The sequence below is a fragment of the Cetorhinus maximus genome, chromosome 10, assembly GCF_964194155.1.
Source record: "Cetorhinus maximus chromosome 10, sCetMax3.hap1.1, whole genome shotgun sequence".
Classification (NCBI taxonomy): Eukaryota; Metazoa; Chordata; class Chondrichthyes; order Lamniformes; family Cetorhinidae; genus Cetorhinus; species Cetorhinus maximus.
In genome coordinates, this window is record NC_135888.1 from 133,980,201 (window position 1) to 134,007,732 (window position 27,532).

Consider the following 27,532-nt stretch of genomic DNA (forward strand, 5'->3'; position numbering starts at 1 on the left):
CCTGAATCTTGATAGCTCAGCAGATGCACATATGTTTGTATGTGGTGTTATGGTTAGGGTATGGTACGGTTGGTGATCTAACTACAGGATGTCACCCACACGGAGGAATATTGACACACTTATTTATATTGTAATGTTGCTGTTCATAGGTCGAAGCTGACCAATGAGGACTTCCGAAAGTTGTTGATGACCCCAAGGTCAACACCATCCTCAGCTCCACCTTCAAAAACCCGTCAACATGAGTGAGTACAATGGGATGGTGAACTGTTTAACTCCAGCAAAATGTACAACTATTAGTCCTGTAGGTTTTTCTCCCTCCTTGTGAGGAAGTGCTAGATCAGGGATGGATGGATGGGTGGGTGGATGGAAGGATTGGATAAGTAAATGGGTGATGGCTAGAGAGTGAAGGAGCTACTCTGAGCACTAGAATTGGATTCACATGAAGCCTGGACTGATGTTCTCCATAGAAGGAGGTAATAATCACTCTCAACCCCTCAGGAAAATGCTGCCCAAACTACAGGCTGTTGCAGAAGGGACAATAATAGTGGAGAATTTCCAGCCCTTTGTTGGGAGAAGAAAAGGGGCAATAGTTCAGACCCCTCCCCCTTGCACTCCCTTCATCCCCTCAAGTGTAGAAGCCCTTCAGCTTCTCAGTTCTAGTATCCCTGGAGAGTATCTGGGCAGTCTGGCTACAAGCAAACAGTGTACAGAATCAGCAAGGTTCTCCTGCCTCATTGTTCATGAGCAAGGGGTCCAAGTCTTGACGATGATGATGTAAAAATTATTAGTTGTTAAACATAACTTGTCAATCCTATCCAGTTTGGTGGGTAGTTCCACCCAGATATTGACATAAACTTAGCAGCAGCTAGCGTTAAAATATCAGGGCAGACTTTGTGATGATCCCAAGGTATAATCACAGGCAAACGTAGAAAGCAGGGCCATAGACTCTCATTAAATTGCAACCTCAGTCATAGTCTCCACTTCACCTAAGAGGAGCTGCCCAGGAAAGTTCAACCACTGGCAGGCCCAAAAGGTGTGCACAAGACCCCAGATATGAGCGTGTACTAGATGGCAACTGAGTAATGCAGCCACTTAAAATTAAAGTAACTAAAGGAATTTGGGAGAAGCTTCTTTACCCAGAGAGTGATTAGAATGTGAAACACTCTACCACAGCAAGTGATTGTGGAAAATAGGAACAAAGGGATAGAAGGAAATGTTGATAGCGTTAGATAAAGAGGGGTGGGGGGAAGCTCGTGTGGAGCATAAACACCAGAATAGACCAGTTTGGCCAAATGGCCTGGTTTTGCTCTGTGAATTCTATGTAATGTGATCCAGGATCTTAATCTGACCATTTCCCATTGACATTTAATGAATCTGATGGATCAGTTGGGCACATATTATACGTTTGTGATGTAACATTTGGTAATGTCTTGCTGCAGGATGCCAAGAGAATACAACGAGGAGGATGATCCAGCTGCCCGCAGGAGGAGAAAGAAAAGGTATGCTTGATGCATTATGCTTGGCTGTCTCCCTCCCTCTCCCAGTAATGTATTATCAAGAGGTTCCTGTAGAGTGGGTCAAGTTATTTGGAAAGATTCACATCTACATGTTATGCTGATGGTGATTTCTTACCCATTCCCTGCAATTGAGCAACATGGGTGAAGGGTCAAAGGCCAGAGTGCAGGATACAGCAAGAGTAGGAGGGATATGGATATAGATCAGGAAACAGTGGTTAGAAAATGCCAACCTTGGGCCTTGGAATAGATGGAAGGAACAATTAAGGGAGGTATTACCTTTACTGAATCTCCTACTGTCAACATCAGGTAAAGAAGGCAGATTTCCTTCACTAAAGGATATTAGTGAACCAGGTGGGTTTTTACGATAATGATGGTTTCATGGTCACCATTATGGAGACTAGCTTTTCAATTCAAGATTTATTTATTGAATTTAAATTCCAACAACTGCTGTGGTGGAATTTGAACCCATGTCCCCAGAGGACTTGCCTGGACCTCTGGCTTACTAATCCAGTGACATTACCATTATGCTACTGTCTCCCCTGAAGCAACAAGTAACTCACCCCCTGTCTCCACAAAGCCTGCCATAAGAACATAAGAAATAGAAACAGGAGTAGACCATTCGGCCCCTCGAGCCTGCTCCGCCATTCAATAAAGTCATGGCTGATCTGCTTGTGATCCAAATTTCACATTCCCATCTACCCCCGATAACCTTAGGTTCTTGTTAGGCAAGGGAATCAATCTAGCTCTGTCCACCATCTACAAGGCACAAGCCAGGAGTGTGATGGAATACTCTCCACTTTCCTGGATGAGTGCAGCTCCAACAACACTCAAGCTGGACACCATCCAGGACAAAGCAGTCTGCTTGATTAGCACCCCAACTACCACCTTAAATTTTCACTCCCTCCAACACCGATGCACCATGGCAGTGTTTAGAATATATAAGGTGCACCACAGTAACTCAACAAGGCTGCTTCAACAGCACCTTCCAAACCCATGACCTCTACCATAAAGAAGAGCAAGAGCAACAAACGCATGGGAACACCATCACCTGTAAGTTCCCCTCCAAGCCGCACACCATCCTGACTTGGTACTATATCGCCATTCCTTCACTGTCGCCGGGTCAAAATCCTGGAACTCCCTCCCCGATAGCACTGTGGGTGTACCTACACCACACGGACTGCAGCAGTTCAAGAAGGCAGCTCACCGCCATCTTCTCAAAGGTGATTAGAGATGGACAACAAACGCTGTACTTGCCAGTGACACTCACTGAAAGAGTAAAAATATGGTACTGAGGTGCTATGCGTTGGGAGACTGGGTAATCAATTTTGATTTCAAAATAATGAGTTTACATGAGGAGGTGGCAGACACCACGTAGAATGGTGATTTTTGGAGATGGGGAAAAATGAAGAGGGTAAAATGCAGAGGCACCAAGGTCAGAGTAGCATCAGAGGCAAGTAAAGTTAAGATGGGACAGAGAGCAGTTTTAGAGAACAGGGTCGTCTATCAGAACAGCTTTTTCTTGGATTTGCATAATATCCTGGCCGTGGCTTTTATAGTCAACACATGAATGAAACTTGTGTAAAAGGAAACTGTATCCGAGAGAAGGATTGCAAGCCTTATTGATAATTAAACATCCTTGCCATGACAATAAAGTGGATGGGTGGATGAATAACTTTTTTTCCCTTCAAGTATATACCCAAGCCCCATTTCAAAGCTGCAACTGAATCTGCTTCCACTCCCCCTTTCAGGCAGTGCATTCCAGATAAAAATTTAGTCTGCATTAGATTTAGATGAGGGCTAAAACTTCCTCAACTGCCCACTGTGATGAGCATTGGCTGCAATCTTCTACTGCGCCAATCTCCAGTTTTTTTTATTTCCAATTCAGGACAATTTTATGCTGTGACCTCTTATCCACTAGGAACTGGATGGAGGCAGTTTGAACACACTTGGTTTAGGACCATTGTAGCTAGCAGATGGGGGAAGATAGATTTACCCTCCAGAGTGCTAAGCTGGGCTTGGACAAGAGTCAAAGAGATTGAAGTCTCTGTATGTACAGTCATTCAACTGAACTTTCCCCTGATTCACTTTCAGCTATTACGCGAAGCTGCGACAGCAGGAGTTGGAGAGGGAGCGTGAGCTAGCAGAGAAGTACCGTGATCGAGCAAGGGAGAGACGAGATGGTGTGAACAAAGATTACGAAGAAACTGAGCTCATCAGCACAACAGCAAACTATAGAGCAGTCGGGCCAACTGCTGAGGCGTAAGTGCAGAAGCATGATTGATTCCATTAAGCCTTCCAAGGCACTGACATAGCCCTCACCAGTGTCCCTGCTGAACTGCTCACGTACGCATCCATGTAGCATCCCGAAAGGCATTGTGAAGGCCTTTTTCTGTGCTAAATGATGTGCAAAAAAATGTAAAGGTGCTGTACATTGAATAAAACTGGCTGTGAACAAGAAGAAATTTTTAGAGGGAGCATTAGTCCTCATCACTTAAACCAGGCTTTATATCGGCCAGAAAGCAACAATGGTTTTCCATTTGAATTAATGTCAGTTTCAAAGTTGTTGATTTTATGGCACTTTGGCAGAAATGGCTGTGCTTACACAACTAGATCTCCATCCTGTTAAGGTGCACTGAATACAAGAACAATCATATGTAAGTATTGCCTTGTTAATGTTCAGTTGCCTCTTGTGCACTTAAGCCCTTCTAATTTCCCATCATAAGTGGTGTGGGGCTACAGTTAGTACTAAGCACCGATGAGTTTAAATAAAGCTGCAGGTCAGAGTGCAACTTGAAACACTTTTGCACAAACCTGCTTTAAGTGGCTGGACTATTTCCTGTTTAATGTGAAAATATCCCCAACCCTAAGGAGAGGCTGCTGAAGGCTGAGAACATCTGCATCTCATCTGGATGGCATAGCTTGACTGATGTGTGGAAAAGGGGCTGGTGAAGGCTGGTTGGCACCTGGGGAAATTTAAAATCACCCTCCTTTGCTCTGAGTCTTTCTGGGACGTTCTGGACCCAACTTTGAACATCAATGCGGCTGTTACGAAATCATTATTTTATTTTTTTTAAAAGGTAAAAATATCTATAAGAATTCTTGATTTGAAAGCGTTTTGAGCAAACATAATGCTCCATTTTTAATTTATGCTCTGAGAGACATCAGGAGTTTCCTGCAGTTCATTCCTTTTTTTTGTTTCTTTCTGACACAGCGATAAGTCTGCTGCGGAGAAGCGGCGCCAGCTGATTCAGGAGTCCAAGTTCTTGGGTGGTGACATGGAGCACACTCACTTGGTGAAAGGGTTGGACTTCGCCCTGCTGCAAAAGGTCAGCACCTGTCCACTTAGAGAGAGAAACACTGGCTAACGCCCGGGAGAGGGAGCTTTGTCCAGATACCTTCCAGGTTACTTGGGTGCAGCTGATGTACCAGGTGCAGTTCTGCCATCAGCTGCACTGGAAATGGAAGCTATTTGAATCACTTGTTCCTTAAGTGCTTGCTGTGCCTCAAGTCAGAAGGTTGAGAGTTCCACTGCAGAGTCTTTCGCATATAATCTAGGCCGACGCTTCAGTGCAGTACTGAGGAAGTGTTGCACTGTCAGAGGTTCCATCTTTCAGATGAGGGTGAATTAAACTGAGGCCCCGTCTGCCCCCATCGTGGAAAAAACAGCAGTGGAGTTCCCCCCTTGTGCTGGCCCCGATATATATCCCTCAGCCAATACCGAAAAAAAAAAAATAGATTGTCTGGTTACGGATGTTTGTGGGAGCTTGCTATCTGCAGATTGGTTGCTGCCTTTTCCTTTTTTTGGTGGCTATGGTTCAAAAGTAATTGATTGGTAATAAGGTGCTCTGAGACATCCTGAGGTGACAAAAGGTGCTAAAGAAATGCAAGTCCTTTCTCCCTGTTGCTATGAACTGCTGCAAGATCCATTGGGTCCACTTCTGATTAGAGTGATGCCTCCTGGGAAAAATGAAGGCGCATGTTAATGGGGATGAGTTCTCAAGTCTTGTTTCTCTTGCCCTCTTGGTCATCGTGAGTCTTCACTCTATCGCCCTTCCAATGCAGGAAGACTCTTCCAGCACCAGATGGCCACAATCCTGACCTTCATCTGTACTTTTATTATTTTTTCGTGTGCCGCCATGTTTCTACGAGCTTGGCTGCCCAAGTTGTCCTAACGTGAGCTGGTGGATTTGCCATGTGTCCTGCAGAAGGACATGTGCCAAACCTTGCAACATCGTTATCTTCAGTGCTGTTGCTCCTCAGCTGAAGGATCACCTTTCTGCTGATTCAGGGCTACGTTTTAACAATCTGGACCCAATCTTCAGGGTGGATAGTGGGATGTAGCAACCAAAAAAAACCTAAAAATAGAAGAAGGGCAGAGCAGAAATTGGGATTTAAAACTTCAAAAGCAATCTTAAAAAGAACCTTTTAACCCTCAATTGCAGTGATAAACTCCCGGCATCCGACTACCTTTTAATTGGTAGATGGATTCTCCATTCTGATGAAGCCAGGTTTCTTCAGCTGCTGGGAGTGTAAGGGCTAATGCAGCTGTTCACCGTCATTTTCAACCTACGGTGCATCTGGCTCTTGTTTGTTTTTAGTGAACAAATCAGATTCAGGAAACACTTCAACTCAGGCTAACTAATTCCCCCTGATATTTTTATTAGGTCCGTGCAGAAATCACCAGCAAAGAGAGAGAAGAAGAAGATCTGATTGAGAAAGTGCAGAAGGAAGTGAAGTAAGTGATTTGAACTGATGTTACAACAGTAGTGAAAAGAAAGGATTCGGTTGGATTGGGTGTGAAGACTGATATCACACTTTACTGAAATCTGATTCATAAGTGTCTGCCTTCTTCAACTGTGGGGTGGGGGAAGAAATGCATTTAATTGACTTTGGTTGTGCAAACTTGGGTTGGGTAGCAAGAACATTTGGAGCAAGATAAAATTAGCAGAGGTCAGAGTCATTGCAGCACATTTGGCCTGTCGAGTCTCTGCTGGCCTTTGTAGAACAATCCAGTCAGTCCCAACCCCCTCTTTATCCCCACAGTCCTGCAAGTTTATTTCCCTGTTGTTAGCTATCTTTCTAGTACAACTGATGAAAGACTTTATTTTTACTCTTGCATAGTGTCACTGGCAAGGCCAACATTTATTGGCCATCCCTTTATTGCCCTTGAACTGAGTAGCTTGCTAGGCCATTTCAGAGGCCAGACAGTTAAGAGTCAAGCTATGGGTCTGGAGTCGCAGGTAAGGATGGCAGATTTCCTTCCCTAAAGGACAGTGAACTAGATGGGTTTTTAAAACAATCTGATAGCCTCAGTAATGGTGACCATGAAATTAGCTTTCAATTCCAAGTTTTATTAATTGAATTTAAATTCCACCAGCTGCCATGATGGGATTTGAACCCATGTCCCCAGAACATTAGGCCTGGGCCAGTACATTACCACTATGCCACCGCCACCCCACAATTGAACTGATGAATTAAGTATTAAACTCCCAAGTGCCGACTCAACTGAAAGGAACATGTAGGGAGAAAAAAATGTAAATGAACACAAGGGACATGCTATCAACTACCAGACCAGCGCAGGAAAGGTTATGTGAGAGCAAAATAGTTGCTTTAATGGGTAGCTTCAAACAACTAAATATAACTTGGAAAAACACGTGGTTAAAAGTCAAAGTTGTTAATGGAACTCATGATCACTTCATGCATCGTATGTCGAGGACCTCTACCTTTTTAAACCCCTCGATTGAAGTACAGGAAGTGGCAGTCATGGGAGACTGTGACTATCGAAAGGGCAACTTCAGCGTTATTTCATATTCAGAAATAGCAAGAGTCAGAAACCAACTATATAACTTTTATAGGTGATTTTTAAATGAATAAGAAGTGGAGAAATTCCCCAGCACTTCAGTGGAGGACAATGTCGAAATGACAAAATGCAAAAAATCTTTTTATGTACTTTAACAGCAAGAAAACAGTAGGGGAAGTGGTTAGAGCCATTAAAAAGGTAGCAGTTGACTTAAAACTAAGGATAGCACAAAATGGAAAATATTTTGTACCAAGTGTTCACAAGGGGACACGTGAACAATGTGCCAATGTTTCATGCCAGTCAACTCTTTCAGTAGCTGATTGATGGGATTGATCCCCAATCTGTCAATCAGATCCTGGCTCCACCTTTAATTTTGTTTACTTTTTTAAAGAAATTATTTCGTGTTTTTCGCAACCAAACTGAATTGAATGCTGCTTGATGCTCATTGGCAGAACACATAGACACAGAAAATAGGAGCAGGAGTAGGTAATTTGGCCCCTCAAGCCTGTTGTGCCATTCAATATGATCATGGCTGATCCTCTATCTCAACGCCGTACTGCTGCGCACTCCCCATACCCCTTGACGTCTTTAGAGTCTAGAAATCTGTCTATTTCCCTCTTAAGTATATTCAGTGACTTGGCCTCCACAGCTTTCTGTGGTAGAGAATTCCATAGTTTCACCACCCTCTGAGTGAAACAGTTCTCGTCATCTCAGTCCTAAATGGTCTACCCCGTATCCTGAGACTGTGACTCCTTCTTCTAGACCCCCCAGCTAGAGGAAATATCCCAGCATTCAGTCTGTCCATCCCTGTTAGAATTTTATATGTTTCAATGAGATCTCCTCTCACTCTTCTAAACTCCAGTGAATACAGGCCTAGTCGGCCCAATCTCTCCTCATACGACAGTCCTGTCATCCCAGGAATTAGTCTGGTGAAACTTTGCTGCACTCCCTCTATGGTAAGCAGTATTATCAAAACCATTATGAGGTGACAGCTAAGGACTGGAACAGCCTCCCAAAAGCCTTAATCTACATGCCCTCTTAGGACTCGTTCAAGGAAAATCTGTTTAACTTTTTAAAATTAACCATCGACTGCACTCATTGTGCACCTCCAGTGAAAATTCCCTAGTGGCAGTCTATGGAGGGAAACCTTACCAAGAGCCATGGGGAGATGCTGAGTTTAAAGGTTAAATTATAAGGGACAGGTTGCATTCACGAGACTTGTGTTCCTTTGAGTATAGAATAAGGGATGCTCTAAGTGAGCTTTTCAAGATAATTAAAGGATTTCATAAGGTAGATAGAGAGAATCATTTCCGCTAGTGGGGTTACTGGGAGTCCAGTAACCTTAAAATTAGAATTAGACCATTCAGGGGTGATGTCAGAAAGCACTTCTTCATACAAAGGGGAATGGAAATCTGGAATTCTCTCCCCCAAAAAAGATGTTGAGCCTGTGGGTCAATTAAAAATTTCAAAATTATGATTGGTTCCATATCAAAAATCTTATCAAAGTGTGTGGATGCAGTTAGTATACAGATTTAACATGATCCCGTTGAATGGTGGAACACGCTTGAAAGGCTGAACGCCTTTCTGTTCCCATGACACTATGCACCAGGAATTGGTCAGTCAGTGCTACATATAAGTTTAAGTTTCATAATCAGTTGGCCCAACCTGTTGTTATAAACAAGACCAAATTGAAGAGAGAACTGGATAGAATTTGAGTATTTTTAATAATGCCTTTCGGTGGGAGCCAGTTTTACCTTTGCATATTTAAAGTGAAATAATCCGTTCTGAGCATTGCCATGGAGTGCTTTCAATATGGATGTGAATATTAACTTTTAGAAATTCTCTTTCAGAAAAGATGAAGACCCAGAAAACAAAATTGAATTTAAGACTCGTTTAGGTAAGTAGCAATAGCGGCCGACACCTTGGAGAATGTGTGATTAGCGCTCCTGATGATTTCATAAATGATCCTACGTGGTATTAAGAGTAAGGGGCATGGTCAGTAAGGAAGACCGGGTGAGTACTTGGGGAATTTGATTCAAAGTGGAAATTCAACTGGTAAAGTCTTTCACAAGTTTAATTTTAGATTATGAGTCAGACCCTGGCCCAGAAATAGAAGAAACTAACCTTCAAATAAGTTAAACTGAAGCAGTCCATGTCCAAATGCAGCAAGACCTGGACAATATCCAGGCTTGGGCTGACAAGTGACAAGTAACATTCGCACCACACAAGTGTCAGGCAATGACCATCTTCAACAAGAGAGAATACAACCATCGCCCCTTGATATTCAATGGCATTACCATCACTGAATCTCCCACTATCAACATCCTGGGGGTTACTATTGACCAGAAACTGAACTGGACTAGCCATATAAATACTGTGGCTACAAGAGCAGGTCAGAGGGTAGGCATCATGCGATAAGTAATGTGCCTCCTGACTCCCCAAAGCCTGTCCACAGGGCACAAGTCAAGAGTGTGATGGAATACTCCCCACTTGCCTGGTTGAGTGCAGCTCCCACAACACTCAAGAAGCTTGACACTGTCCAGGACAAAGCAACCCACTTGATTGGCATCACATCAACATACATTCACTCCCTCCATCACCGACGCACAGCAGCAGCAGTGTGTACCATCTACAAGATGCACTGCAGGAATTCACCAAGGCTCCTTCGACAGCACCTTCCAAACCCACGACCACTACTATCTAGAAGGATAAAGGCAGCAGATAGATGGGAACACCACTACCTGGAAGTCCCCCTCCAAGTCACTCACTATCCCGACTTGGAAACATATCACCATTCCTTCACTTGTCGCTGGGTCAAAATCCTGGAACTCCTTTCCTAACAACACTGTGGGTTTACCTACACCACATGGACTGCAGCAGTTCAAGAAGGCATCACCATCACTTTCTCAAGAGCAGCTAGAGATGGGCGATAAATGCCTGCCCAGCCAGCGAAGCCCACATCCCGTGAATGAATATTAAAAAAACTTTGCATTTGTTTTTACAAAGGAAGAAGACGCTACCCAGGCTGAAGGGAGAGGAGGTAACTGGTACACTAGAAGAATTTACAGTTGAGAAGGAGGAGGTGTTAGAAAGTCTATCTTTACTTAAAATTGATAAGGTACCAGGATAAGAAGCATAAAAGGGTACTGAGGGAAGTGAGAGTGGAAATTGTAGAGGCATTAATGATAATCATCCAGTCTTCCTTAGACACAGGGGCGGTGCCAGAGGACTGGAGAATTGCGAACGTTACACCATTATTCAAAAAGAGGTGCAAGGGTAAACCCGGCAGCTACAGACCAGTCAGTCTGACTTCAATGGTAGGGAAACTTCTGAAAACTATTGTTCAGGACAAAATCAATAGTCATTTGGACAAGTGCAGGATAATTAAGGAAAGCCAGCATGAAATCATTAAGGGAAAACCATGTTTAACTAACTTGCTGGAGTTTTTGAGGAAGTAACAGAGGAGGCTGATGAGGGAAACGCTGTTGATGTGATGTATATGGATTTTCAAAAGGCATTTGATAGAGTGCCACATAACAGACCTATGAACAAATTTCGAGCTCATGGAATAAAAGGGAAAGTAGGCACTTGGATAAGAAATTGGCTGAGTGACAGGAAACAGAGAGTGGTGATAAATGGTTTTTCAGATTGGAGGAAGGTTTGTAGTGGAGTTCCCCAGAGGTCAGTGTTGAGACCCTTGCTCTTCCTTATCTATATTAATGACCTAGACTGTAGTGTTCAGGGCATGATTTCAAAGTTTGCAGATGATACAAAGATTGGAAACATTGTCAACTGTGACGAGGATAGACTTGAACTTCAAAAGGACATAGACATAGTGGATTGGGCAGACAAGTGGCAGATGAAGTTCAGTGCAGAGAAGTGTGAGGTGATTCATTTTGGCAAGAAGAATATGGAAAGACAGTATAAAATAGAGGGAGAACCTCTAAAGAAGGTGCAGGAGTAGAGGGACCTTGGTGTATATGTACATAAGTCACTGAAGATGGCAGGGCATGTTGAGAGAACAGTTGATAAAGCATGTGGTATCTTAGGCTTTATTAATAGGGGCATTGAGTACAAGAGTAAGGTAGTCATGTTGAACTTGTATAAGAAACTAATTAGGCCTCATCTGGAGTACTGCGTCCAGTTTTGGGCACCATACTTGAGGAAGGATGTGAAGGCATTGGAGAGAATACAAAGGAAATTCACAAGAATGATTCCAGGGGTAACGAACTGTAACTATGAGGATGGATTGGAGAAGTTGGGACTGTTTTCCTTGGAGAACAGAAGGCTGAGAGGAGACTTGATCGAGGTTTTCAAGATCTTGAGGGGTATGGACAGGGTAAATAGTGAGAAATTGTTTCCACTCAAGAGAGCATCAAGAAAAGATTCAAAATAATTAGCAAAAGGAGTGAAAGTGATGTGAGGAAAATTTTTTCACCCAGGTGGTGGTTGGAGTCTGAAACGAACTTCCTGAGAGGGTGGTGGAGGAGGTTCAATCGAGGTATTCGAAAGAGAATTGAATTGCTATCTGAAATGAAAGAACATGCAAGGTTATGGGGATAAGGCAGGGGAGTGAAACTAGGCAGAATGCTCTTTCAGAGAGCCAGTGCTCAAACTAGTCTGGGGTTCCTAGTTGTTTTGCCAACAATACTAAATGGGACCAAAAGAGTTAAATTATGAGGACCGGTTGCATAGACTAGGCTTGTATTCCTTTGAATATAGAAGATAAAAGGATGATTTAATTTGAGGTTTTTTACGTGATAAGGGATTTGACAGGGTAGATATAGAGCATCTACTTCCTCGGCTGGAGGAATATAGGACTAGGGGAAAGAACCTTAAAACTAGAGTTCAAGGATGATGTCAGGAAACATTCCTTTACACAAGAGTAGTGGAAATCTGGAACCCTCTTCCCCAAAAATCTGTTGAGGCGGGGGGTGGGGGAAGAAAATTTTCAAAACTCGGTTTGATAGATTTTTGTTAGGTAAGAATATTAAGGATTATGGAACTAAGGCAGGCAGATGTGATTAAGATACAGTTTGGCCTTGATCTAATTGAATGTTGGAACTGACTCAAGGCTGAATGGCCTCCTCCTCCTCTTCCTAATGGCGACCCCTTCATTTTGAATTGGTCACCATAAGTGTTAAATCAGGAAACCCAGGCTGGTGTCTCAACAATGGGCACAGCACGCCAGTCCACAGCAAACTCAGTGTATTCCCTATTCTGGTCATGTGCAGTAATGACCAAGTACAGTACCCATCACTCATACTCTATGCTCATCACACACAGACACATACATTGGACTCATTTGACTTCAACGTTGAGTCAATTACAAAGGTGGTTTTAAAACCACGTTAAGAATTCAGCGTTGTTCAGTACTGATTTAACAACTTAGTCTTGATATTCTGTCCCTTTCCAGGCCGTAATGCATACCGCATCCTATTTAAAATAAAGCCTCAAGAGCGAAATGAGCTGTTTTTGCCGGGGCGCATGGCATATGTCGTGGATCTGGATGATGAATATGCAGACACAGATGTACCCACAACACTAATCAGAAGCAAAGCTGACTGCCCCACAATGGAGGTGAAGATTAGCCTTGCGACAGCAGGCATTTATTATTTACCTGAATGGCTTTAAAAGAGCTTTGAAACCTTGGGAACTTATATGTTAATGCTGGGTTTTGGGAGAACAATGCCAAGCTTGCACCTGAATCACGCTCTCACGCTTATATACGCCCCTGTGTCCCCTGTTGGCTGATGTGAAATTCAGAGACCCAGCTGTGAAAATATAAGCAACAGAGACAGAATCGAACTGATGCAGATGTATTTGATACATCACAGAATGGTTATGGTGCAGAAGGAGGCCATTTGGCCCATCGTGTCTGCACTGGCTCTTCAATTGAGCAATTCATCTAGTTTCATTCCCCTGCCTTCTCCCCGTAACCCTGCACATTCTTCCTTTTCAGATAAGTTTAATTCCCGTATGAATGCTTCAATTGAACCTGCCTGTACCCCTCACTCAGGCAGTGCATGCCAGACCCTAACCACCAGCTGCGTGAATAAGTTTTTCCTTCTATCATTTTTTTGCTTCTTTTATTAATTACTTTTAAATCCATGTCTTCTCATTCTCGATTCTTTCACGGATGGGGAACAGTTTCTCCCTATCAACTCTGTTCAGACCCCTCATGATTTTGAATACCTCTATAAAATTTCCTCTCAGCCTTCTCTTCTCCAACCTATCTTCATAACTGAGGTCCCTCATCCATGGAAGCATTCTCATGAATCTTTTCTGCACCCTCTCTAATGCCTTCACATCATTCCCAAAGTGCGGTGCCCGGAACTGTACGCAATACTCTAGCTGAGGCCGTTCTAGTGACTATACAAGTTCAACATAACGTCCTTGCTCTTGGACTCTTGCTCTTGGACTCTCTGCCCCTATTAATAAAGCCTAGGATACGGTATGTTTTATTAACTGCTCTCTCAACCTGTCCTGCCTCCTTCAATTACTTATGCACATATACTCCCTCTGCTCTTGCACCCGTCATTGTTGATGCTGTTGTTCACTAAGGTTTCAGATGCCATATAGGCCATCGTCAGCTTGCAATTCCAACAAGTTACAGTGCAAATTATATTGAACTGCATGGTGCAGGCAAAAGTCTTAAAGGTGCACGCTGCAAGATGCCCCACTGCAGCAAACCTTGACCCCCATGGGATTGTGCACATTGTTGATTTTGCTTGCTTTGATGTAATTTATGTCACCTTGTCATGATCAATCTGTACTTCCTCTTCAGGCACAAACAACCTTGACCACAAATGACATCGTAATCAATAAGCTGACTCAGATCCTGTCCTACCTGCGCCAGGGAACTCGTAACAAGAAGCTGAAAAAGAAAGATAAAGGTAACACAAAAAGCAAGATATTGCAGGCAAGCATTTAAAACCCCAGCTTTCCTGAGCACTACGTTTCAGGCAAGGTGTAATGGCTTTAGAAAGAGTACAGAGGGGGTTTACCAGGATGTTACCAGGGATGAGGGACTAAAGTTATAATGGAGGACTTGGAAAATTTAGGACTGTTCTCCATGGAACAGAGAAGCTGACCTAACAGGGTTTTCCAGATGGAGGGATTTTGATAGCATCGAGAAATATTATTCCCTCTAGTGAGTGGGTCAATATCTAGAGGTCATAGATTTAAAATCATTGGCAAAAGATCTAGAGGAGACATGAGTAGGAATCTCTCCACTGAGATTTGTCAGGATCTGGAATGCTTTACCTGAAAAGATGTCAGAAACTAATTTGATAAATAAGTTTTAAAAGGAGTTGGACAGTTACTTAACGAACTTGTAAGGCTGCGAACAAAAAATGTGAGTGGGAGACTAAAAATAACTGCTCTTTCAGAGATGCAGCACAGGTATGAAGGGCCTAATGGTCACCTGTATTGTACAGTTCTGTGATTCCAGTCTCTGCTGCTATAGTTACTGGTTTAAGACTTGTATCGCATTAGTTACATAACCTAATGCTACAAGTGGCTCTGTTGGAAATTCAAGCACCTTCATTAAATTGAGAAATGCAGCCTTGCACTGTTTTCACATGATTTAAAAAATAAAGCATAAGAAATAGGAGCAAGAGTAGGCCATCGACCCCTCAAGCCTGCTCTGCCATTCGATAAGGTCATGCCCTATCTGATTGCAGCCTTAAGTCCACTTTCCTGCCTGTTCCCCTATAACTCTTGACTCCCTTGTGAATCAAAAATCTGTCTAAGTCAGCCTTGAGTAGTGAATTCCAAAGACTGATGACCCTCTAAGAGAAGAAATTCCTCCACACCTCCATCTTAAATGGGAGACCCATTATTTTGAAATTGTGCTCCCTGATTCTAGATTCACCCACAAGATTTCATTTTTAAAATCTGTTCAGTGTCCTAAAAAGGCTTTGAGCTCAAACAAAATGTGCAGATTTTATTTTAGCACACCATATAAATGTAGCAAAGCATTTTGATTACTGTTCGTTTTTTAACAAAAACAAATTTTTCTTCTTTCTATGTCTCCCTCTGAGTGGTCCTCTCGATTACGAGATTTGATCCTTCATCTGAGTTTCCTAACATAGCTCAAAACACAATCGCCACAAGTAACAAACATGTAACAAGCAGCATTTCACCATATTGGTTATAGTTTAAAATGCATGCTGCAGACACAGGCCATATCTATTTGAACAAAAAACAAAATTCTATCGCTGGGTGATATTCACAACACAAGAGCTATAGTTCAAAATATTCACACACTTGCGTACCATTTACCATTTAATGAAACCCTGTAACAACACCAAATGTGTAATATTCAACTGCAGCATGAAGACATAAACACACATTAATAAATGGTATTGACCAGTTCAGAAATGTAGAGATGGAGATAGTATCCTAACCTTATAGCTCAATATCACAACTTATCCCAGATCAGTGTTATCTGTACATTACAGTAGTCCTAACTTTTGTAGATGCAGAGGAGAAAAATATTGTGTTCCATAAACCGTGACAGGGATTCTTCATTGATTTGGCTTTCATCTTTCTTTCTTTTCTCAGGAAAATTGGGAGGGGATGAAAAGAGACCACCAGAGGCTGATATAAGGTACTGTTTTTTTTTAAAATGCCACAGGACATTTCTTTGTTGTTGGGAAGGATGAGGGAGAGCGTGACAGAGATCCTTTTTGGCTGAAGGACAGATATTTTAAAGTTCCTAATGACTGACTGCATATGTGGCTGTTTGTACCACAAAGTGATCAACAAATGACAAAAATGATATTATCTGTGGGCACAAGCCTGCAACAAGACTTGTGTGACTGTATTGCCGAATCCTATTGAGTGAATGGGGGAAAAAATCAGTTTTATAATCTCATAATCCTTGGGATGCCTGAAGTGTTTTAAAACAAATGAAAGACCTGCATTTCTATAGCACCTTTCATGACCTTAGAACGCCCAACATGCTTTACAGTCAATGAAGTACTTTCGAAGTGTAGTCACTGTTTACTGTAGGAAACACAGAGCCAATTTGCACACTGTTAAGCTCCCACAAGCAGCAGTGTGATCACGACCAGATAATCTATTTTGTGATGTCGAATGAGGCATAAATATTGGTCTGGACACCGGGCAGAACTGCCCTGTTCTTCAGATTAGATTTTTTTTATGTCCACCTGAGCAGGCAAACAGAGCCTCCTCTGTCTTGTCCAAAAGACAGCAACTCTGAGAGTGCAGCACACCCTCAGTTTAGCACTATGTGCGTCAGCTTAAATTCTATGCTCTAACCCCTGGACTGGGACTGAAACCCACAACCTTCTGACTCCGAGGTGAGAGTGTTATTTGCCAAGCCAAGGCTGACACAATATCTTACTTTGGAAATGCAGCAGCAGGAAACTAGCAGGCAAAAAGAGTGGTTCATGAGTAACCACATAATCTGTTTCATTGGTGTTGGCTAAAGGAAGAGCATTAGCCAAGAACACCAGGGGAAGTTCCCTGTTCCTCTTTGAATGACAGCATGGGTTAGTTGGACAGGCAGATCATGCCTCACTTTAACATCTCATCGGAAAGGCAACTCTGCTGATCATATAGTAATTCTCACTACTGTCTGGGTTATGTGCCCCAGTCTCGCCCATTACTGTCTGTTGAACCGTTGGCTTAGGAACACCCTTCAGAGTGTTTTTAAAAAAAAAACCTGACTTGGTTATTGCAAAAGATTGCCAGGTCAAGGTGAAATTTAGATGATGTGTGCAGATCATCATAATAGAAAAGTCCTATGAGAAGTCACAGAGGAGAATGAAAGTCAAATGAACATGGTACATCAACAGTTTACTAATTTAGCAAGCTGCTGTGAGTGGAAAGCATCCAGCACTAGCAGCACTAAAGTGCAATATGCAGTCCGACAGGCAGAAAATCACTGAAATACCATGATTTGTAACTTGGAGAATGCTGTTGGGCTGGGGCAGTTGGAACTGACTGCTTTTGGGACCAGAACACAGAATCTTAATTCTGGCCAGAACTAATAGAACTCCTACTCAGTTGTGGACAATCATCCCAGATGTTGATCCTGCTCCGTTAAAAGTGCTCTCGCCTCTGAGTCAGAAAATCATGAGTTCAAGTCCTACGCCAGAGACTCGAGCACAAAATCTAGGCTGACATTACCTCTGCCCCACGTCTTCCACACCCCACTGTCCACCCCTCCCGACCTTCCCCACTCTGTGCACCTGACCTCACTCACTGTGCACCCAACCCCCACCCTACCGTGCACCCGACCACCCCCCTGTGCATCCGACCCTCCTCCCCCAGCGCCCCTGACCAACCCCCTTGACCCCCACACACACACACACCCCCCCCGCCCTGCCTTCAGAGTGCAGGACATCTTGCATAATGACATACGAGGCTGTGCCAGTCTTCCTTTTAGGAGAAATCTACTTACCTTTTTACATAACATTGTGAAATGCCGTGCATTTACCTTTCAATATTTACTTGCAGCATCTTCGATGACATTGGTGACTATGTACCAACAACTGCAAAGGTTGTTCGAGAAAAGGAGCGTGAAAAATACCGTGAGAAGGAGAGAGAACGAGAGCGGGAACGGGAGAGGGAAAGAGAAAGGGAGAGAGAACGGGAACGAGAAAGGGAAAGAGAAAGGGACGAGGAGAAAAAGTCCAGACACAACTACTTCGAGAAGCCAAGAGTGGACGATGAGGTGCGCTTTCATCACTCAGTATTAACTGTACCACAAGGTCTAGCTTCAAAGGCAGTGAAACTGGTAATGCAACCCTGTGGCCAATGTGTTTCTGGGCCTCGATTCACTGTCTCTCAAGTGGTGGGGTGTCGTCTTGCCAGACACTCAACACTTTTCCATTTTCAAGAAAACAAGCAAGGGAAGGGAATGCTGTGAGCAGATGGGGCTATATGTTCACCCCTACACCCCAACCCCTTCCCCATGCAGAGGTTGATGTCCCCATCACTCCACAGTACAGCACGATGGTAGCATTCCTTAGGGACGGAACCTTTGAGTAATCCACTTGTGCCCTTGGCAGAAGCTTAATGAGTTACAGAGCAGTGATGAAGATTAATGGATTTTTCTGTATTTATCTTCCAAATATGGAAACGTTTAGTAAAACCTGCAAAGTAGTTTCTGTGTTTCTCTAAGAGCCGTATCTATGTAACAAAATTTGAGGTCAAATTAATCATTTAATAAGTGACAGGGCTGTGTTAAGAAACTATGAGCTATTGATAGATTTTATTGAGGTGTCTTTGTAATAAACTCATTACAGCAAAGGACACTGAGTTAACTGGTAGGAAAGGAATGGCCTAATTCTGAACGAAAGAGAGAAATATAAGAATATAAAATTTGGAATGAGGAAATAGGTATTTGGTCCATCAACCCCACCCTTCTACATGATACCCTGCCATGGACAATACAAACCATTTAGTCTCCTTCCACAGCCCATGTGCATTCTCTCCTATCTTAGACTTCATCCACCCATTTAATCTCCCATAGGAATGTTCTGTATAACTATTGATTCCCCAAAGTTAACTAAACAAAATCCCAGAACATTCATCCATCATTGCATCAGTATTCACCCATCGCCATCTTCTGCTGAAGCATTGACCCTGTGCTACAGAAGTAGGTTAATCAAAACTAATCCATCAGGTTAACATTGCAAGAAGAATAAAATCCTGCAGATGCTGGAAATCTGAAATAAAAATGGAAAATGCTGGAAATACTCAACAGGTCAGGGAGCATCTGTGGGGAGAGAGAGAGACAGAGTTAGCATTTCAGGTCATTGACTTCTCATCAGTTCTCGTGAAACAACAACAATCTGAAATGTTAACCTCTGTGGAGAGAGAAACAGAGTTAACATTTCATCGTGAAGAAAAAGGGGAAAATCTTGCACTTCTATAGTGCCTTTTTAGGTTTTGAGTTGGAGGCGTACAGGTTTCAGCGCAATGGGGGTGTGATGGGTGGAGGCTGGCTCACTGATGGAACAGGGGAAGGAGGGAGAACCAGGGGTGGGTGGGGGGGCCAGAACAGATTGCAATAGAGTCGAAATAACAGTGCAGAAACTTCAGGGTAAAGGGATGTAGGCTGAAATGAGGCAGTGGAAGGATTTGTAAATAAAGATGAATTTGAAAGAAGGAACCTGTGTAGCACCATTCAGAACCCCACAGAACCTCTCAAAGTTGCTTTACAGCAAATGAAGTACTTTTTGAATTGTAGTCCCGTTGTATGTAAGAAACACAGCAACTAGGTTCTACACAGCAAACACTCTCGAACAGCAATGGGATTAATCACCAGATAATCAGTTTCTTGATTTCTTAATCCTGTTGATTGAGGAAAAAATATTGGCCAAGACACTTGGGTGAACTCCACTGCTCTTCTGTAAATAGGGATCTTAATCATCCGGCTGAGATCAGGGAGACACAGGCTCAGTTTAACTTCTTGTCCAAAGGACAGCACCTCCAATAGCGCAGCGCTCTCCTGGTATTGGTATGTCAGCCTAGAAACTTTAAAAATTCTTACAGGACGTGACACGGTAGATGTGGATAGGATGTTTCCCCTGGCTTTGAGTCTAGAACCAGAGGGCACAGTCTCAGAATAAGGGGCAAGCCATTTAGAACTGAGATGAGGAGGAATTTCTTCACTCAGAGGCTGGTGAATCTTTTAAATTCTCTACACAAGAGGGCTGTGGAATTTCAATCATTGAACATGTTCAAGCCGTTGATAGATTTCTCGATGCTAATGACATCAAGGGACATGGGGACAGCGCAAGAAAGCGGTGTTGAGGCAGATGATCAGCCATGAACTAATTGAATGGCGGAGCAAGCTCAACGGGCCAAATGGCCTACTCCTGTTCCTATGTTCTTATTTAATGCTGAAGTTTCTGGAATTGATGTCCCTGGGGATAAAGAGCCAGCGTAGCTTCCTGTGTTGTGCAAAACTGAAAACCTTTGGAGGGAAACTGATTGAAAGCAATTGGCAATCTAAGCAGAAGTGGATCCAATAAACACTCTATTTGCCAATGTTGTTGAGAGTGTAGCCATTCTGAAAATAATGTATGTAAAATGTGTCTCTAGTCTTACATTGGAGGTTTTCATTAAAGACCTCAGTAAGTGTGTGGGTCCTGACATTGGCGTTACATTTCTGTTTAGGACTAATATCCAAGCGTGGGTTCCTTATTTAATGTTTACAATCTATAAAGATATGCCGTAGTACAGGACTTAATTTGATGCCACTGTTATTTGGATCCCAGTTGCACTGTTGGCCTTGTATCGATTTCTGACCCAGGCACAACAGATATACTTTTCGAGTCTTTGCTAACAGAAGTTTCAAAAATTGACCAACTTTAAAGTTTTGTAGCTGTCTGGAAATATTTCAAAGAAAACAAAAGCTGCAAAATAAAAATAGAAAAGGGCAAAGATGACTAAATGTAAGATACAGGTGTTGAAAAGTTTTGAATAAAATTGTGCCCTTCTAGTTTCACGCTTTTGCTGGAAGGCATAATTTGAACCCTTTCTGTAGTTTAGGAATGTGTAATTGAACCTCCAAAGTGCCAAGCGCTTGGGAATAAGAGAGCGAGAGCTTCTTCACAGAATTCAGCCTTTTCACTGCGTATCATATTGTGTTTTTTTAAAATCTATAATTGTAGTTGATTAGTTAGCATGTGTGCGGCATGTCAATAATTATTCTGACTGTAATAATCCTAATTTATTTCCATTTTCTTTCCTTTAAATAGCCAGCAGAATTGGAGACTGGTGAGTAGTTTTTTGGGGATGAATTATCGTGTCTGGTGTCTCAGGATTATTTCATAGGTAGAGTACAGCGTCGTGTCTTGGCTTGGCATTAGATTACAGTGTGAAGCTCTCTTAATTGTTTCCCTTCGCCTTTCCCCTTATTATTTTGCCCTCTCACACCCTTTGACCATAGAATTATAGTTTAGAATCTTAGAGTAGTATAACACAGCAAGAGGCCGTTCAGCCCATTGCACTTGGCGTGCCATCCCTATCACATGCAACACTGGTTGAACACTTAACATTTCTGTTTTATTGCAAATCATTTTCTCTTAACTGTGGGTGTGTTTTTTCACAATGTAAATAAACAAGATAATGACCTAATTCATGTATTATTTCATAAAATAGCCCCAGCAGCACTGAGATATGTTCTTAGCATTTGATAGTATACAGGATTGTGTTCATCAAAGGTCGGGTAATCTTTGGGTTCAAATCCAACTGTGCCTGATCATAGAATGAATGTCCCTCTGTCTACTGACTAACACTTTTTGCAACATGAATTATAGCACACTTGATCCAGATCCCTGTGGCCATGTAAGCACAGCAGAAAATTGTTCAGTAGGAATGGATGAGTAGCGATTATGTCGCTGGACTATAAATCCTGAAGCCTGGACTAATCAGAGAATGTGAGCTCAGATCCTCCCCCACTATGATAGATTGAGAATTTGAACTTGCTATTTTTCAAATTCCTGGTCTCGGTAAAAGTGACTATGAAGCTGACATTGTCAGAGAAACTCAGCTGGTTTAGGGAATGAAAGCTGCTGTCCTTACCCTGTTCTGGCTTACATGTGGCTTCAGTCCCACTCCAATGTGGTTGCTTCTTAACTGCCCGTTGAAGTGACATCTCAGCCGAAAAAGACTCATCACCACCTTCTCCGGGGAATGGGTAATAAATGCCGTGTTTTGTCAGCAACGCCCATGTCCTGAGAATGAACAAACAAAATATGTCAGCTGCTCAGAAAGAGACTGCTGGGCAGCTTGTGTGGGAAATGGAGAATTGTTTTCCTAGTGTAGTAGGGGCTGCCATGGAGGCGGGGTGGGGTGGGGGGTGGGGGGGGTAATGGATGGAGGGGGCACCCTTCCAACACGGGGATTGTGGCACATTGTGGAGTCAGAGTAAAAGCAGCATTACTCCTCATCTAGCCCTTGCTGTACCTGGTGTAGGAGTGCTTGATGCTAATGTTAGCTGCCTGAAAATTGAGTGTGTTCCATTTCCAGTGCTAATTCATTTGCCCTAGCACAACATTTACAGGGGCTGGAAAAAATTAGAACAGTTAAGAGCAGAACAATGCATTTTTGTCATTTTGTGTTGTCAGAATAACTATTATTGCATGAACCTTGTTGCAAATACCTGGTCAGAGGAAATGAGTCCTCAAAAATGTATTATGATTTGACTAATGTGTCTGTTTTTTTGTTTTATCTAGGCCCTGGGACAGCAAAGGATCTGATTAAATCAATCAATGAAAAATTTGCAGGAGCTGGAGGATGGCAGGGGACAGAATCATATCTTTTCTATGCAGCAGGGGCCAATGCTTACACAGAACTTGAAGTTAAATAAAGTAAAGGAAGACCTGCTTGAGGGATAGGTGTTGGCTAGGGCGCTGAGGAGAACTCCCCTGCTTGCTGTTAAATTTGTGTCATTTGAGAGAGAGCAGACAGGACCTCAGTTTTAACATTTCACCCGAAAGATGGCACTTCCAATAGCCCAGTGCTTTCTCAGTATTGCGCTGGGAGTGTGTCAGCCTGGATTATGTGCTCCAAGTCTCTGGAGTGAGAATAAAACCACAAGATACAATAATATCAACATGTTAATTTGGAATTCCTCTGTATTAATTTAGCACAAAGCAGTGGACAGTTGACTTTCAGGGGAATGCGTTTAGTGATTGTAAGCTAATGTCCCATGGTTGCTGGGTTTAAATTTGTATGATCAATGTTCACTTTATGCCTAACCCATCACAGGACTCACAGACAGCTTGGTATTTGCCCTGTCCCAGATATTGACTAAATGTTGTCCGTTGATCCTTCTCACGCTTCTTATCTACATTCATCCTTTTGGCCTCCCTTTTATAGACCCTGAAATTCCAGACCGAGTCCTTGGGTATTTCAATGGTAGAATTTTACAGATACTGGAAATCTGAAATATAAACAGAAAATGCTGGAAATATTCAGCAGGTCAGGTAGAGAGACGAGCAGAGTTAATGTTTCAGGCTGGCGACCCTTTGGCAGAACTGTTACAGATGTGACAGGTTTTAAGCAAGTACAGAGGCAGGGGAAGGAAGGAAGGAAGAACAAAAGGGAAGGTCTGTGACAGGGTGGAGGACAGGAGAGATCAATTGAACAACAGAATCACTACCAGCACCTGCTGTTTGAAAAAATGAGAGCAGAGGTTATGATGTGGAATTGTTGAATACAATGTTGAATCCGTAAGGTTGTAAAGTTCTTAATTGAAAGGTGAGGTGCTGTTGCTCGAGCTTCTATTGAGCTTCATTGGAACAGTGTGAGGCTGAGGACAGTGTGGATGGGATGGAGAATTAAAATAGCTAGCGACTGGAAGCTCAGGGTCATGCCTACCAACCTGAATGGAGGTGACCAGCTAAACGATTATCCAATCTGCATTTGGTCTCCCCACTGTAGAGGAGACTACACCATGCTTGGCAAATACAGTGTACAAAGAAGTACAAGGGCATTGCTGTTTCACCTGAATGGAGTGTGGTATTTTCACTCAGCTCCTCTGCATCCTTCCCAAGCTACTGAACTGTAGGAACTCATTGCAAGGAGTTGAGCACCAAAGTGCATGACTTATCCTGTACCTTGACTTGGAGATGACCTCGGCACCAAGACACTGATCTTAGCACAAAGAGTGATCGACACATGGAATGAATTTCTGGGTAGTGTAACTGGAAACCCAAGAGTGATTTAAGAAGCAGATAAATGTTGTGGTTTTGGATAGAGAAGGCTTTAGATTATTTTTAATGAAAAGGCTGGGATGCGCTGAATGGCCTTTCTCATTTCCAGCCTGATTGGACTACAGGGCAGTGGTGGTTTCCAACTAAAGAAATAGATTGGCGGAATCATGGAACATGAAAGTGATTTTTCTTTAAGTTTTTATTTAAAAGAAATTATGCTGCGCTTAAGGTAAATGCTGTTGTTCCTTAGAATTGCACTGTTCAGTATCTAGCCTCCCTAGGGATATGTTCAGGCTAAGTGACAGGATCAGTGTTTCCTTAACTGAGTATCAAGGCAAAGAGACAAGAGGAGAAGAAACGCCTTGGAGATTTCTTTGGAACATCCGACAGCTATGCAGAGTGTTACCCAGCCACGTAAGTGTTGGAAATCCCTGTCCTAAAAGTATTGACCAGTGATGCTCCAAATTCTGGAGGAAACCTCGGCATGTGCAACGCCAAATAACCATGCATTATTGGATTTGCTAGAAGGAACAAGAAACTGTTTCTGCTGGTGGGTGGGTTGGAAAACAAAGGACCTAGAGTTAAGAGAATTGACAAAAGAACCAGAGGGGAGAACAGGATTTGTTGTCATCTGGAATGTACTACCTGAAAGGTGGTAAAAGTAGATTTAGTAATAACCTCCAAAAGGAAATTGGTCAAATTCTTGAAGGGATAAAATTTATAGGGCTATGGGGAAAGAGCAGGGGTAGTGGGACAAATTGGGCAGCTTTTTCAGAGTCGGCACAGGCCCTTTCCTGAATTGTGAAATTTGATTAGTGCAAGCCAGCCTGGTAAATCCAGAATGGGATAAATTTATCAAATGATGATGCAGTGCGTGCAGTTTCTCCTGTATAGTGTTGAACACTGCCTCTTAAAAAGTCACAGGATTCCCATGTAATTAGTGCAGTCGAACCATTTGTATTATTGACTTCAGTATTCTCTCATATTTCTCTCCTGTTACAGACTGGATGATATGGCTGTTGACAGCGACGAAGAGGTAGATTACAGTAAAATGGATCAGGTAAGATGCTGGTGGCAAAGGTTGTGCTCTAAAGTCACTGAATGGTACTTTATCTGGTGATTAACAGGTTTCTGCAGTAATGTTGCACAGTAGGATTTCCAGCAAATGAATTTCCATTGTGAGGACTTTAAAAGTAACCAATCAGTACAGCAATAACTAATTTCATTTATATAGTGTCTTTAAGGTTGCTAATTCCTCAAGGTGCTTCACAGGAGCAAATATCAAGACATCAATAACTAGACAATCACAGAGCACTAAGTAGGTCTTTAAAACCCACAACTTTGACCAATCTTATGTTCACATGTCTTAATATCTCCATATGTGGCTCAGTGTCTAATTACACTCCTGTGAAGCATCTTGGCATGTTTTTCTACATTAAAGATGCTATGTAAATGTAACTTCTACTTTGATTAAAATTCATTTGCTGTTTTATTGAAGGCATTAACCTGTTTAATGCTCAGTAATATGTATATTTCCAGCAGGGTTTGCTGAATGCTAGTCAAGGTGCATCAGCCCCCACCAGCTGTTCTTCTTTATTCCATCATTTCCCAGCTTGGCTGCTTGAGGCTGGCTGAGCCCTACTGTTAAATGGATCCCAAGCCAGATGGTGAAGAATGAAACTAGATGCCAGTTCTTTTCTTGATAATGTGTTTATTCACAGAATGCAGCATTACGTATTCTGTCTTCTACCTACCACCCAGTGTTTCCAGCAGTCTCTCTTTATAAGTGCCCTAGGTACTTAATTAATCAATGCACTTTACCTGTATACCTTAACAATATGATTAACATACCATTAAGACCTACTCTTAACTCTGGTTAACCCATTCAGTGCAGGATCAATCTGTGACCTTCCCTGCCCTGTGTACCTTCTGCACCACCTAGTGAGCTTGCGGAACATGCTGTTTGGAAATGCCCAAGACAACTCTTAATTTATATTCTTTTCTTCTGTAGGGTAATAAAAAAGGGCCCCTTGGGCGCTGGGACTTTGACACACAGGAGGAATACAGTGAATACATGAACAACAAAGAGGCATTGCCCAAGTAAGTACACAGTGCTTTCAGAAGGTCCATCATCTTACTGATTGCTGAAGGCAGGTTGCCATCAGTTATGATGCAACCCTGAACATTACTGAGTTGAGCACTGTAGCTATAGGGTGTCCAAATATCAGCCCATGGGTCACAGACAGCCCTGAAGTCTATTTTGTTTCAGAATACATCTCTAATTTTTATTAATTTACAAAATGTGGGCTTCGCTGGCTAGGCCAGCATTTATTGCCCAACCCCTGTTTCCCTTGTTTCTTATGTTCTGCTCCAACCTGGATGACATTTAACCTTCGCTGATAAGTATCCAGTAACATTGGCACCACACATGTGCCAGGCATTGGCCATCTCCAACAACAAAGGGTCTAATTACTTCCTCTAGGTATTCAGTGGCCATCATTGAATCCTGCACCATCAACATTCCGGGGAAACTGAACTGGGCCAGCTGCATAAATGCTGTGGGTACAGCAGGCCAGAGGCTGGGTACCCTGTAGTGGGTGGCTCACCTGCCTCCCCAAAGTCTCTCCACAACATTCAAGGCTCAAGTCAGGAGTGTGATAGAATGGGCGAGAGCAGCTGCGACAACAGTCAATCAGTTCAACATGATCCAGGACAAAGCAGGACAATTGACCTCATTCAACACCTTAAACATTCACTCCCTCCACCACCTGTGCACCTTGGCTGTAGTGTGGACCATCTGCATGATGTACTGCAACAAATCGCCACGGTTTCTTTAGCAGCACCTTCCAAACTCGTCCAACTAAAAGGGCAGGTGGATAGGAACATGATTATCTTCATGCAAATCATTTATCTGGCGATAATAAAAGAACAATAGAATACCAGTGCCCTCTTCTAACAGCAGTGTGGGATCAATTTCAAAATTTTCAAATGATACAAAGCTTGGAAGTATTGTGAACTGTGAGGAGGGCAATGATTTACTTCAACAGAACGTAGGCTGGTGGAATGGATGGACATGTGGCAGATGAAACTTTTGCAGAGAAATGTGAAGTGATAAGTTTTGGTCAGAAGAACGAGGAAAGGCAATATAAAATGAAGAGTACAATTCTGAAGCAGGTGCAAGAATAGAAAGACCAGGGGTACATGTGCACAAATCATTGAAAGTGGCAGATCAAGTTGAGAAAGTGAATCAAAAGGCATATGAGATCCTGGGCTTTATAAAGAGAGGCATTGTGTACAAAAGCAAGGAGGTCACGGTGAACCTTTATCAAATGTTGGTTCAGCCTCAACTGGAGTATAAAAGGAACGGGAGTAGGCCATTCAGCCTGTTAAGCCTGCTCCACCATGCAATTTGATTGTGGTTTATCGTCTACCTCAATGCCACTTTCCCACACTATCCCCATATCCCTTGATGTCATTAGTCTCCAGAAATCTATCGATTTCTGTCTTAT

The 27,532-nt window shown here is 42.7% G+C and overlaps 1 protein-coding gene across 1 annotated transcript in view; it reads left to right on the forward strand.

Annotated features, from left to right (window-relative positions):
* The window catches only part of ik (IK cytokine), a 51,198-nt gene that overhangs the window by 9,184 nt on the left and 14,482 nt on the right, over nt 1-27,532 (forward strand). Inside the window, exons 3-17 of the mRNA XM_078551192.1 lie at nt 150-242; nt 1,440-1,499; nt 3,609-3,776; nt 4,729-4,843; nt 6,182-6,252; nt 9,168-9,214; nt 12,734-12,897; nt 14,105-14,213; nt 15,886-15,931; nt 17,809-18,025; nt 21,063-21,081; nt 22,542-22,633; nt 24,358-24,437; nt 25,026-25,083; nt 26,035-26,123. Coding sequence (XP_078407318.1) covers nt 150-242; nt 1,440-1,499; nt 3,609-3,776; nt 4,729-4,843; nt 6,182-6,252; nt 9,168-9,214; nt 12,734-12,897; nt 14,105-14,213; nt 15,886-15,931; nt 17,809-18,025; nt 21,063-21,081; nt 22,542-22,633; nt 24,358-24,437; nt 25,026-25,083; nt 26,035-26,123 — 1,428 coding nt within the window. The remainder of the gene's footprint in view (nt 1-149; nt 243-1,439; nt 1,500-3,608; nt 3,777-4,728; nt 4,844-6,181; nt 6,253-9,167; nt 9,215-12,733; nt 12,898-14,104; nt 14,214-15,885; nt 15,932-17,808; nt 18,026-21,062; nt 21,082-22,541; nt 22,634-24,357; nt 24,438-25,025; nt 25,084-26,034; nt 26,124-27,532) is intronic.